The 13,839-nt window shown below is 40.8% G+C and overlaps 3 protein-coding genes and 1 long non-coding RNA gene across 4 annotated transcripts; 2 read left to right on the forward strand and 2 right to left on the reverse strand.

The window, feature by feature from the left end:
* Positions 1-702: 702 nt before the first annotated feature.
* Positions 703-6,462, forward strand: SF2 (splicing factor 2). The gene is made up of 3 exons (XM_011143821.3): positions 703-1,149; positions 1,963-2,347; positions 2,544-6,462. The coding sequence occupies exons 1-3, from the start codon at positions 980-982 to the stop codon at positions 2,733-2,735; spliced, it is 747 nt and encodes a 248-aa protein (XP_011142123.1). The 5' UTR covers positions 703-979; the 3' UTR covers positions 2,736-6,462.
* A 2,026-nt stretch (positions 6,463-8,488) lies between these two features.
* Positions 8,489-10,040, reverse strand: LOC105184798 (dehydrogenase/reductase SDR family member 11). Its single transcript, XM_011143822.3, has 4 exons — positions 9,824-10,040; positions 9,118-9,382; positions 8,842-9,014; positions 8,489-8,761 (listed from the first exon to the last, which is right to left on the reverse strand). Exons 1-4 carry the CDS (start codon positions 9,953-9,955, stop codon positions 8,588-8,590), a joined length of 744 nt encoding a protein of 247 aa, XP_011142124.1. The 5' UTR covers positions 9,956-10,040; the 3' UTR covers positions 8,489-8,587.
* Positions 10,041-11,734: 1,694 nt separating this feature from the next.
* Positions 11,735-13,471, reverse strand: LOC105184803 (farnesol dehydrogenase). The gene is made up of 5 exons (XM_011143838.3): positions 13,304-13,471; positions 12,758-12,970; positions 12,316-12,566; positions 11,862-12,008; positions 11,735-11,788 (listed from the first exon to the last, which is right to left on the reverse strand). The coding sequence occupies exons 1-5, from the start codon at positions 13,389-13,391 to the stop codon at positions 11,747-11,749; spliced, it is 741 nt and encodes a 246-aa protein (XP_011142140.1). The 5' UTR covers positions 13,392-13,471; the 3' UTR covers positions 11,735-11,746.
* LOC112590656 (uncharacterized) lies at positions 11,878-12,727 on the forward strand. The gene is made up of 3 exons (XR_003114382.1): positions 11,878-12,048; positions 12,307-12,611; positions 12,713-12,727. It is a non-coding gene; the product is annotated as an uncharacterized LOC112590656 (long non-coding RNA).
* Positions 13,472-13,839: the final 368 nt, after the last annotated feature.

The following is a 13,839-nucleotide window of genomic DNA, read 5'->3' on the forward strand; positions in this document are numbered from 1 at the left end:
TGTGGAACTGAGCCTAAGGGCCGGTTGTTCCAACTTCTCGGACCCAGTTCCACAATTTGCTTTAAACGGAGTTTAAAGCAAGTTATGGAACTGGACCTCGGTAAGTTAACCGATAGTTAAATCATACGTTTGTCTGTGTTTTTCCTTCAACTTGGACAAAAACAGACATATGATTTAGACCTAGTTTCACAACTTGCTTTAAACGGAGTTTAAAGCTAAACCGATGGTTAAAAGCAATAGTATATGCGCATATACTATTGCTTTTAACCATTGGTTTAAACTCCGTTTAAAGCAAGTTGTGGAACTAGGCCTTAACTATCAGTTAACTTACCACGAAGTTGAAACAATTGGCCCTTAATGTTATTAATGATTATTCATCAAATATGAGTCATGAAAAAATTAGAGATGATTTTAAGAGATTCGAAATGCGTCGTAAAATTATCAGCCAATCGTATGCATCTCGCGATTTACCAGATATGTTACATATGTGGTCTGTTCTTTTTAGCTGGACTGCGGAACTAGTGCAATAAGTTAGAATGAGACAACTATATTTTTTCTCACTTTAACTTATTGCACCAGTTCAGTAGTGTAGCTAAAAAGAACAGACCAATAAGCTGCGTTCCGATATCCACTGCTAGTACTGAAAATCTATATAGCTCGCGTCACGTATATTATAGAGTCTCAGTACTGACAGTGAATATCGGAACGCAGCCATAGAAATGGACGGTTGCGCAACTCGATTTCGGGTGATTTCGGTTAATTTCGGTTAATATCGAAAGACCTTCGTGATCACGCCGATCACGCTACCCGCTCGTTCACCGGTATCACCATCTTGTTTGTTTCGTCAGCGGCAGGACGCACAAAAGATTCCACGGCATTGTGAATATTATTACCTGCGAAATTATAGGAACTATATTTTGGATTTGTACTTTTGCTCACGCAGTTGTTACCACGCAATAACGCAGCGGATAAACTGGATATGTCTCACGGCGGTAGAAACGAATGTAGGATTTACGTGGGTAATTTGCCACCGGATATACGAACGAAAGATATCCAAGATCTTTTCTACAAATTTGGTAAAGTAACATTTGTTGACTTGAAAAATCGCAGAGGACCACCGTTCGCGTTCGTCGAATTTGATGATCCGAGGTAAGCTTCTAAGAGATTCAAGTTGTACATTACATGCACGTATACTGTTCCTTTTATATTCTATAATATATATTGTTGTCCAGCTTGAATAAACAGATCGATGCAAAACATGACATTGAACTTAAGATGTACGTGTGTGTGTGTGTGTGTGTATATATGTAACACTATTGTGTTATTCCATTCGGCCTGTTCCTTTATGTCATTTCTACTTAGTCTTATTGAATAAAGATAACTAAATATATGATAAACATTTATATTCCAAGTATAAATATGTATACAATTTTCATTATATTTTAGAATAATGTAACAAATATAGGGTAGAAACAGGTTGCTTGCCTGTTTGGTATATGAGCAAGTCATTGTTACTCCTAGGAACTATTCTTATTATGCAGTGTATTTATGTGTGCATACATATGTATATGGATGCTATAGTCTCAACAGATACCTCGTATATTTATCAGATAATTTCTTATCATTTACTAAAAGAAAATCTAAATACAGCTAGATACTATAATACTAAAACTTTAAATATTATAAGTTTTTGAATATAAGAATATGTTCTTGCTCTTTCCTGCAAAATATGTGAATATAATAGAATATAAAATTTAATATTATATTTTCGGTGATGTATGAATCTGATCCGTTGTAATATTTGTAAGAATTAATATATATTCCATATCGCAGAGGTTCCATATTGTTAAGATGTCAGCGAACATATTTTATTGTTTTACTTAAATGTTAAGTAAATTCATAGCAGAAAGTTTATATAAGAAACGTTAGAATTAAATTATAGTTAAACTGTGCCTTTTTCAGAGATGCTGAAGATGCAGTGCATGCAAGAGATGGTTATGACTACGATGGTTATAGATTAAGAGTTGAATTTCCAAGAGGAGGTGGTCCCAGTAATAATTTCCGTGGTGGACGTGGAGCAGGAGATAGTGGTAGAGGTGGTCGTGGTGAAATGAGTAATTCTCGTGGCCGGGGACCTCCAGCACGACGATCACAATACAGAGTATTAGTTACTGGATTACCACCATCTGGAAGCTGGCAGGATCTCAAGGATCATATGCGTGAGGCTGGTGATGTCTGCTTTGCAGATGTTTACAAAGATGGCACTGGTGTCGTTGAGTTTTTGAGACATGATGACATGAAATATGCTGTGAAGAAATTAGATGACTCACGATTTAGATCTCACGAGGTATCTATAATTTGTGGCTGTGTGTAATTTTATGTATATTGTTGCTACGAATATGAGACGCTTTTCGTTTGTATTACTCGTGTTGATGTACAAAACTTAATGTTCTCTATTGAATTATAGTATTGTTCATATATGTCTTTGTTGTCTCCTTAAGCAGCTCTGACTTATGTTCTTTAAGATATAATTTTCTACTTAGGGTGAGGTAGCCTACATTCGTGTTAAAGAAGACCACAGCAGTGGCGATAGAGGACGCAGCGAAGATAGAGAGAGGGGCCGTACTCGTTCACGAAGCTATAGCCCACGACGTCGTGGTTCTCCCACTTATTCGCCATTGCGGCGTAATTACTCGCGATCAAGATCTCGCTCCAGATCTCGTTCATACGACTAGTGTGTACGTATGTGTTTCTCACATGGTAATATAAGTGAAATCTATATTGACAATTGCTTTTACCATGTTTCATTATTATTGCTGATTTGAATTTGACTCAAGGACATCCTCCGATCCAAACAGGTCCTGCAAAAAGTTCAAATTGTTTGAATAACTGTACCGTACTGTATATTTGATGTATAGAGCTAGAGCACGGTTCATTTCTTACATATGTATTACAATTATTTTTTAAGTTTCTTGTTTCCAAAGTATATTACTCACTATATTATTCGTAATCAAAGAAACCGGCTGACTTAACGAATTCAATATTTTCAGTCATTTTAATAAAAGTTTCTTAACGTTAATCTATTAAAGTTAATTACCTGGTACAGAAACTATTGAGCCTTATCCTCACAAAAAAAAAAGGAAAAATGAAATCGTGCTCGCGACCATATTTATCATGTTTATTATCCAAAAATCGTTAGTTACTTTCATATTTAAAGATACATTCCTCTATATATTTGGCAACTTGTTTTGTCATCACTACAATTTGTGAAATGTGTAACAATTTTGAAGTATTGTTGACAAGACTTGTCACTGACAATTGTATTGTATTGTGACTGTTTTTAATTGACAATAATTCATACAATCCTAACAACGGCGACTACTTTGTCACATTGAAGACAGTGTATATTCCATCGAGCACATTGACAGTTGAAATCCTAATGTTTGCATTTGAATATACTTTGCATAGTAAAATGTTACATTTTGAATATTGCCTAACGAACGTCTTCTTTATTAATGTAGTATTTTGTGATACACTATTATATTGTGCGCGTTTATATTGCTACAATGCTCTTTTACAATCCAAATTACCTTTGTACGGACTTGCTGGAAAAACTTTGTCTCACAATTAAGTACTAACATATACACACGTAATAGAGCTTAAATTAATATTTTTCTTAGCTAAGGATGCTTCATAAGTTACCGAGTCACATCAATATCATCCTAATAATCAAGTTTACACTAAAAGAAAATATCTGTTTTTATATATTACTAAAATGAAACGTATACATATGTATATGTACATATATATATATATATATATCACAGATACATTATCCAATCGTCTGAATATCGTAGTGCTAGATTAATAACGTTCAGTCACAGTTGCTAACACGTACGGTGTATCAAAAATCGCGCACTTTAAATATTAATACTTTGACAGCCACGTCATATATAATATTTGGATGACGTTTGAGTTTTCGTCAAAATTCCGTTATCGGTTTATGAACGAAGATTTTATTTTTTCTCAAGCGGGAAAATTTTGATGGTCAAAGAACTATATAATATACGACAGAATTTAGGACAAAATTCAATTTACATTTGTAGATATACTTTTGTATAATTCTTCAAATGTTTTCAGACGTTATCTAAGCAGGCGATAGCAAATTTTTCATAGTAGTTCAAATAAGATATTGCTATATTTCTTTCACCTCTAAATTCTACAACGAATGTATAATGTTGAGAAAAAAATACGCAACTTATGATGCATTCCATGTACGGATACCTTCAGCAATAACAAGTACATAAATTAAAGAACTGGAATGCTATGTATGTATATTTGCAGATACACAAGTAGACAGAAATCTCTCACAAAATATTTTTCTCCTACACGTAGAATGTGTGATTATTAACTCTAACGGATAACTTGTGTGTACAAAGGAATACCTCAAGATTGTTTACACGACACATCGCGTGGTTTAATTTGTTGTTTAAATCCAAATTCTGAATTCCGGTAACGCGTAGTGATGACAATATATCGTGCATATACGCTGTACGAGACATTCGAGTGTAATGATGATGACTAATCGTTATACATTTACGTAACAAACGTATATAATTATTGGCGCAGGAAAACTTTTTATAAGATCACTCTCACGCAACCTAATTCGCTTGATGATAACACTCTCGACTGTATATGACAATAGACTCGAGTGATCTTCAATGATGATGGCGATCTTTTTTACGAGCCATCTTTTTATATTGCCAAATTGCGTTTGGTATACTGTCTCAGGCAAATATCTAACTCATTAAAATCTTTAACACTTCCGAGTGTGAAAACATACAACATAATATATCCATTACATAATCTGAACATTTCCAACATGTGCAGGTTGAAATGTCTTAAATAATACACGACAAGTCCGGTGAAATGCGCTTAACTGTTATTTGATGTGACTATTAATGTCGCTCGCATTTCCCTGTTTGTGTTTTCCTTTCTCACACATTTGCGACGTCTACGTAACCACGCGAATATGTTGCTAAAATGCTCTTTCTAAAATAGAGATAATTTTTGAAAGGGAAACATTTTCGATATCGTGTATTTGAAAAAAGATATTATTATTGCAAGTTGATCCCATGATTTTGCATCGGTCTGTACACTGATCTATGACTTTTTTTTTTTTTCAATTGTGAAGGTTCATTTTCTGGAAGGAGGGAAACAAAAGAAAAGATATGCTATTCATATATTCCTTCCGCCGTAAATTTATCACCGTTATACATACGAGTTACCTTTACATCATAGGGATCATATTTGCATTGATATATTCTATATCTAACATTAATCTACATCGTATAAGAAACTAATGTATTTTTTCTTCTTTTGTATATTGGATTGGATTGTAACACAATGAATGAAAAACTGAAATCAACACGATCTTACTTCTTGGATGGATGTAATACACATTCGCTTGACGTTGGGATGGATTGCGTTTTGGACGGATTTTGTACGGAGCATAAATTGTAAGAGGATTAAGACATAGATGAAAATGAGAATAGTGAAAACGGGAAACTTTCAAGAGGAAATTCAGGATCAGGAGAGGATTTGGATGAAAGAGAGATGATTCGTTCCATTCAAGGATTCTCAATTAGCTGGATTATACCGGATTAGCTGGATTAGCTGGATCAGGAAACGTTGGCAAGTCCATTACGAGGAGGCAAACCAATCTCATTAACATTTTTCTTTTTGAGAAAAAAAAAACAAAAGTAGTAGAATCTCCCAGTTTGAGACTAAAGCTTTTTGTGCGTCTGTTTTAAGAGAGAGAGTGGAACTTACTCATTATGTTATGTGCCTATCTGGATTGCTTGTTAAAGCATAGTGCTTCGAAGATATTAATATTTTCGATATTTTCGAACGATTTCGATTTTCGCGCACTGTTGATTTAAAAAAAAGAAAAATGAGAAAAACAGACCATTCCGCGTTAATTAAATCACTAATAATCCGAACAGTCAAACCAGTAATGGATTGTCAACTGCACAGATTCTGTTGGAAGCGTTTTGTTTGTAATATTTTTTAGTTCCTTTTCTTTTTTTTTCAATTTTTGTGGAAATTAATTTTTCCTCATTGAGAACGGATTCTCGGCGCGATATTAATTCTCTTCTCGATGCAACGACCACGTCGTCAATGCTAGACTTGACTTTTGTTAACATTCGTTATATAAGAGACGATTCGCATTTAGTGTTAATCTCAAAGGTGGAAGTGATCTTTTTTTTTCCTGGGAAGAGACCATCGCGCGCTCGGTATCCCATACTTGCTAACACCGGGGTGATTTAAAATCCAATTGTCGAAAACAAAAAAAAAAGAAAGATACATGTCTACCGATAAAGTTGTTTTCTCGGTGTGATCAAGTGCGTCTCTGTCGCGCACACTGCGAACTGCGGTGTGAGTCTTCAGGATTTAACCGAACATAGAACAAGAGGATGATACAGAGTTTCAGTAAAGCAAACTATCTGTCACATCTTGACGAGGACTGGCTCCCCCCATAGTTTTAGAGGAATACTCAATACGAGTGGCGGACGGACAGGATATATTTGGATTAGGACGCTGAGACAGGATTCGAACGGGATTAATTAGTATGCATGTGGACGATTTTTGGATACGGATAGAGAAAAAAAGTATTGCCGACGAGTATTCAGTGGAGTCGCGTCACAGTGGATCTCCCTTCGGATTCATTAAGTGGATGATCTATGAAATACGAAGGATGGATTTGGATTGTCAAGTATTGTCTCAATCGAGCGCCATGCAGCCGAGCATGATGCCGTTCGCGCTTCATAGGGTTCACGGATTTCTCTCCTAGGTCGGATATGGAATCTGGAACTTGCGTTTAGCAGGATCAGACTCGACAAGATAGTCGAATATCTCATTTTTCACGGAGATACGAACAAAACATACCGGATCAGACGGCTTGCCGTAAGGTATTTGTGAACAGTTTCTACCTGAAGTACTATCGATATTTATTTCTGCATGCTCTCTCTCTTTCTCTCTCTCACTCTCACTCTCTCTCTTTCTCTCCTCAAAGATATATCTTACATTCATACTTTTCGTTTTGTCACCGACAAGGTAAACGTTAACTTAGTAACACGCAATACCTCGCCTGCCTCGGTACAGTTTTAAAAGTGTATTCTGCATTAATAATCAATCCCACCCTGTGTTCAGTTTCACTTACATTGTTATGAAATGTGTTATGTACACTGCAAGACAGATTTCTCACAATAATAACTCCCCCTTTTTGTTCTTTTTTCTTTTTCTTCCATTCATATCGAGTGTGTATAGTTTCAGTATCCTTTGTCGTTACTGTCGCTTTCTCTCACGTTCGATACATAGTTAATTGTTAAATGAACGATGTAGAGATGAAAGAAACGTGAGTAGCGTCAGATCCAACGTTCTTGCACAGTGTGTATTTATCCACAAACATATCTCGAATATATTGTCGGGATGCTGAATAAATGCGACAATTCTCTGTCGTGTTTATTATCGCGTTATCTGTCACTACAAATTTACCATACGCTAATTTTCTTTATTATTCCGTGCATTGTACATACATTATATACACACACACACATACACACACACACACACACACACATGTAAGCGCTACATTATGCGGGAGATGTACATCTTCGTAACTCTAGGCACTAAATAACAACCGACCGCTTCGCACTTTTATTAAATAGGATTATCTTGTTACATCGCTTTCTTGCAATCCCTTTCTCAGTACAGTGCCAGGTGTTGTGAATTATTAAATTAGTTAGTGGAACGAAAATAAATGCGTCAATATGAACACACGACGTGTTGTTTTATGCGATCCTCCTTCAGTCTGCAAAATCGACTCACTTCTTCACGGTCCCCGACCCAATTTTTGCGCCCGTGAGAACTCTATCGATTTATTACCGTTAGTTCATTTATTTAATGTGTTGGTTCAGTGCGAATCGCGGCGCTTAGGATACGATGTGAATTTTTACGAAGATGAAGAATTGTCGCCCTGTTATCGCGGACTTTTGCGTGCGCAACGACATTCCTCTAGCGAGCGAGTAGCGATCTCAGTTTCAATCTGAGTCCTTCCTGTCGGCTGTTTCATCGTCGTCTTGTTACCGTCGAATGGACGACGACACAATAAGTGACGGGGATAAGTTGGTTCTCGAGTAATGTTATTCGTTAGAACCTCATTAACGGTAAGACCCGAAACAGAATGAGCGCAGTGAGCCTTCAGCCGTTTGTTCCAAGCCCGAAACTGTTGCGTAATTTTAGAGGCGTTTCCCACTTCTTCCAGAAGTCGTGATAACGCCTTAACTGTGACAGTCAGTCTAGTCGTCGATAACTTTAGGTTGCGACATAGAGAGTATAATAACAAAGACTACTGCACCCATTGCGTTTCGGACCGGAAAATCATTCAGTTCACTGATCGGGAGGAAGTTGAAACGAGCTCGACGCATTCAAGAGAAAATGCAAGCGCTTTATTCGATCAGTCACATGTCTGTTCTAAGTTACAACAATGTCCTTCCCTAGAGAAACGGGTTGCCATTCGCCCTGCTTAAATAATCTCTCGGATGGGCGTGATGACGAGGTCCTTGATGAGCACGGTCTCCGGAGTCATCAGTGTGAAGATGACCGCATCAGCCACGTCCTTCGGCTTCAGACTCAATCGCGGGTTCTCCTTCAGCCACTGCCGGGTCATCTCGGTCTCCACCAGGCCCGGGCAAACGCACTATCGCGAGAACAGAGAAGAAGAGAAGAGGACAGAAGATTCGCGTCTCGAGTTTCGCGTTTCTCTCGCAAAGTACTCACGATCACTTTGACGTTGGATTCGTTCTGCGCCAATTCTAAGCGGAGACACTCGGTCAGCGCCGTCAACGCGAATTTGCTGCAGGTATACGCTGGCGAAATGGGACGATCGGAGGCCAGCAGACACTTCCAGCCGCACACATCGTTGATATTAACGATGCAGCCATTGTCGATCCCTGAGATGATACGATACCGTTTATATTTTCGAGGATAGTTGTCTCTCTGCCGTTACAGAGCACTTTCGTCGCGTATGCCTCGATCACGATGCTCGATACTCACCCTTGACCTTCATCAATTTCAGAATCTCCTTGGTAATGCACGTCAAACCGAGCACGTTGACGTCGAGAGTCTTCTTGAGTTCCTCTATCCCGCCGTTGACGCAGGAAGAATCGATATTGATAGCGGCGTTGTTTATCAGAATATCGATGCCACCCAAGGTCTTCTCGATCCACACTACTGCGCGCTCAATCTCGCTTTGAACGGACATGTCACATTGAAGAGGATAGAGCTTGCCGGGTTTGCCTTTCAGTTCATCCACGAGCATCTACGAAGGTTCCCAGATTTTCTTTTTATTTTACTTAACGACGTTTATACCATTCTTCTTCGTTTCACCAACAAGAAGAGCGACAAGAAGGCGACTGTCAAAGTCTTTGAACTTTACGGGAATAGGGTCTATTTGATGCTAATAATTTAGCTATCTTCTGTTTCGACTGAAAGATGGTTCTAAGGATGGAGACATCTCTTCAAGAAGATATGACTTTTCAGATTTTTGCTAATATGTCTGAAACCACCTGAAAGATGGCGCAATTGAAACGGTGCTTCCACCCCTGAAACTTTGTCAGTTGAAACAAGAAGTACCCGTGTTCTTATACCTTCATTCTAAAATTTCCGAACCTGCGAGTTCCAGAGCCTTCTCATGTTGAAAGTCGCGACTCTTTAGAAACTAACAATTAACATCGACTATCGTTGACAGTGTGAGACATACGTTCAGCTTGTCCAATTCGCGGCCGATGCCGACGACCTTGAGTCCCTTCGTGACCAGCTCCTCCACAATCGCTTTGCCGATGCCGGCGCTAGCGCCGGTGACGAGGACGACCTTGTTCAGTAGACGGTCCATGTTGTGTCTACGTTGGCTTGGTAGCGTGACGACGAGAAAGAGCGAACCGTGAGCTTGTTATGCCTGTCGCTGCAAGGAGCTTCTGCATGGCCGAGGGATCCTCGACACCTCTTTATACCACGTTGGAAATGTGGCCCCTCGATTAGGGGGTCGCGCTTAATCTCCGGGCGTCTAGATAATCCATTGTTTTCTGGATGATGCATTCCCGCACGCGTATTGCATATTATTTGTATCGGCGCGATATTACCGGCTGTTTTCGGTGCGCGATCCAATCCAATCGCTGGAGGAGACGGCGATATTCCATTCAAGTCTGCCGTGCTCGTCGCGCTCGCAGATAATGCCGTATCGTCTGACGCGCGACGGTCTCTTGCGGCCTCCATTATCGTGGATATGTTATTAATTAAATGTAAGAGAGAGATAACCGGTCGCCAAAGTACAATTTATGCAACAATTCATGGATGTATAATCGGCCAAAGTTTCACCCGCGATACGTTTCGTGTCTTCTTCTCGTTGCTCTTTCTTCCAATTGGCACGGCACAATGGAGGTTTTCAGGTGGTAACTTCTACGTGTAACACTTGGACGTGAAGCATCACTGACGTTCCTTCCGTGCTTGTCAGATTTAAACTATTTATATCTGGCTAGTCATAACATTTGGTTTTGATCTTCAATAAATATTCTCACATCGCGTGTCTTCTCGAAGCAATGCTAAGCAAAATTCTAGTGATGCTCCGCTGCCAAAAAAGGGGAAGCAATATCGTAGACGACGATATTGGTCATTTAACTGACGAGTAAATCGTTTCCGTGGAACGCAACGGAATCAAAGTTGACCGCAGAATCAAGCCAGATTTTTTGACCGATTTAATATTAATTAGCTTAATTCTCGTGCTAATCGACATGAGAATTAGTAGTAATATTTAATTAAATAGTATTATAATGTGCACACACATATTGTGTCTTTTGACGTTTGACGTGACACGCGTGTCAAACACCTGTCGTACGAAAACAACGTAGGGAGATAGGAGCGGGATGTCTAGCTGACGAAAATCCAAGCGGAGCTTTCTGCAGAGCGAGCAGGCACGATAACGCGTTTGGCGATAGCTTCATTAAGGGGCGACGGAGTGAAGCTTCCCCTCCGTCAGAATTCGCAGAATATACCGCGGCAGATCCCTCGTAAGTGCGAGTCGGTCGACGACCTCTTCGACATGTCTGCGAACAAAGCTCGGCTCAAGTCGTGCGAGCGTCGACGAAGCCTGAAGATTCGCAGATAACCGCGATCCGATCCTCGTCGAGAATGCTTGCAGTTCTCGCGACGATGCTGAGGATGCTCGAAACGCTCCAAGACCCCGGCGACCTCGATAGACAATTGAATCGTCTTCTACGGTACGACAATTGAGGATGAAGTTCGGCTGCCATTAAACATTCACCGCGAACGCCGAGGATAGAAGCTCACGTATGTATGAAGGACACGACCTCATATTCTAGAGGACATGCATTGTCCACCAATCTTAATATTGGATCTTTAAGTTCCTACCACAGCCAAAACAATAGACAGCTAAGTTCTGAAGAGACTGAAGAGTATGCAATGTATCGCAACGTTGCCTAAATGTTGGATAATTTAATTCAGTAATTTTTTTTATGTATTTTTTGTTGCGCAAGAGGTAAGGAAAAAAAGAGGAGGATCGGTGAGAGTTTACTTTTATTGACGTTTCCCTCGTGAGAAGCACAATTTACCGGTTACATTCAGCATTTGTCATGCAGTTGACTTGAAAATTGCTTCGCTCGAATTTCGATTACCAGGATTCACCCAAGGGTCTCAGCACGATGTCCTGTATCTGCGAAAGGAAGATCGTCCTGAATTCTGTGCGACGAGACACAACGCTCAAGGTGCACACGATGTAAACGTACCAGAACGTGAGAAGGATTGGACAGCACATAAATCGCTGCTGCTGCGACATCATCCGGATTCAACGTCGGCATCGCCATCATCGCTTCCTCGGAGAACATGCTGTAGGAGGCCATGAACTCCGTCGCGACCAAGCCGGGACTGATGCTCTAGGTAAGGGCAAAAATGCAAGCAGGGAGAATTAGTAAGGTGCGTAATTGGGATCAGTAATTACAAGTTGATGTGAATTACTTAAATCCTGTAAACAGTAACGAGCAATGTATGTAATTAAGAAGAATTAGCAAATCGGGCAAAACGTGAGGGCTCGTAATCGCTTACTTTCTTCACCTTGAAATCTACGTACGCTTATCGATTAGGATTTACTCGTAATTTACGTGGTGTCGTTACGTTTGTTTGTGCATTGATGTACTTCAAGATATTCAATTCATGCAATTCGTCCCTTTCCAGACGTCTCACCGTGACGCGAATGCGCGTGCCTGCCAGCTCGTGCCGCAAGGACTGCGCGAGGCCGGTGACGGCGCGCTTCGACGCAGGATATGCGCTGAATCCCGGCACGAAGGGTATTCTCTCGCCGGCCAGACTGTTCACGTGAATCACGAGCGAGTCCTCGCCCGTCTCTCGCATCGCACGCACCGCCTCGCGCGTGCACAGACAGAGTCCCAGAACGTTCACGTCGAACACAGACCGCCATTCCTCCAGGGAGCCGTCTGTGAGAAGAATGAGTTAATTAACGGAATCATTTGATTAACGAGGTCTATTACTCTCGTATACAACTAATAAAATTATTCTGAAATGAAATTATTCTGTCGGAGCTTGAACGAATTCATATAATTTCGTCAACGGAATCTAATAGGATTCTCACGTACATGCATCCACGATCTATGGAATGGATTCTCACCAGCGAGTGAAGACTCTTTGGTGATGCCGGCGCTGTTCACGAGGACGTTCACCGGCCCGAGATTATCCTTCACCCATGCGAAAGCTGCGATCACACTCTCCTCCTTAGTAACGTCGCATTCGACGGGGTAAAGCTTCCCCGAGGAGTCCTCTAAGCTGTCGGCAATCTCCTTCATGTTCTCCACTCTCCTGGCGAAGCCCGCCACAGTCATACCTGGCGAAATTTACAGCGAGGTGACGCGAGCGTGAGAACGCCAACTCGGCATGGCTTAATTCTATTCTAATAATAAGACTCGATAACGAAGACGTGTCCAACTTCTGAGCATGATCTCGCAACCGTCGCGGATAATGTCACAGTTCTGTTTTCAAAAACAGCAAACTGATTATTTCGCGTGTCAATTAGCAGCCGACACGAGAAAGGTCGGTTATCTCACGCTCATGCGGTCTTGTTTGAGTCGAGATAAACGCTCGCTCACGGGCTCTTCACCCCGTCGAGTTTGCGAGGATTTTGACGCAACGTTCGATCTGAATTTCAGCGTTCGCTCACCTTGTCGGGCGAGACTTCGCGCAATCGCTGCGCCGATTCCGGCGCTGGCTCCCGTGACCACGGCGATCTTCCCGACCCAACGCTCCATCCTCGTGCGACGTTCGCTGCGCGACTGGCAGACCGCAGCCTTCGTTGTAATGGGATCACGCTCGCCGTCCCGGACATCGATACATGAAAAATGACAGTCGTCCGAGCAGGTACGAAATCCGATAGCCGTCGCGACCGACCACCGTCTGGCCTCGTTCAAACATAGTTATACTCGTTTATTAGATCCGGTCGCAGTCTCGCAGATCGAATAAAATATCACTACTCTGTAGGGAGAAAACTGAAGGAGAATTCGATAAGATCCATCCCCAGCGAGCACCGCTCTTTCAATTCGTTGATTTTGCCCATTGCGAGTTTCGCAGGAAAAATTTCCCTTTACCAGCTGGAACACCTTCAATTATAGATAGACAGGATTGATAAGAATGGAGTGTTAAAAAAATTGCCTCTCAAGTCCAATTGCGAAGAGATGATTACTGCAATATGAGATGCAA

Source organism: Harpegnathos saltator, unplaced genomic scaffold (assembly GCF_003227715.2).
Source record: "Harpegnathos saltator strain DR-91 unplaced genomic scaffold, Hsal_v8.6 scaffold1, whole genome shotgun sequence".
Classification (NCBI taxonomy): domain Eukaryota; kingdom Metazoa; phylum Arthropoda; class Insecta; order Hymenoptera; family Formicidae; genus Harpegnathos; species Harpegnathos saltator.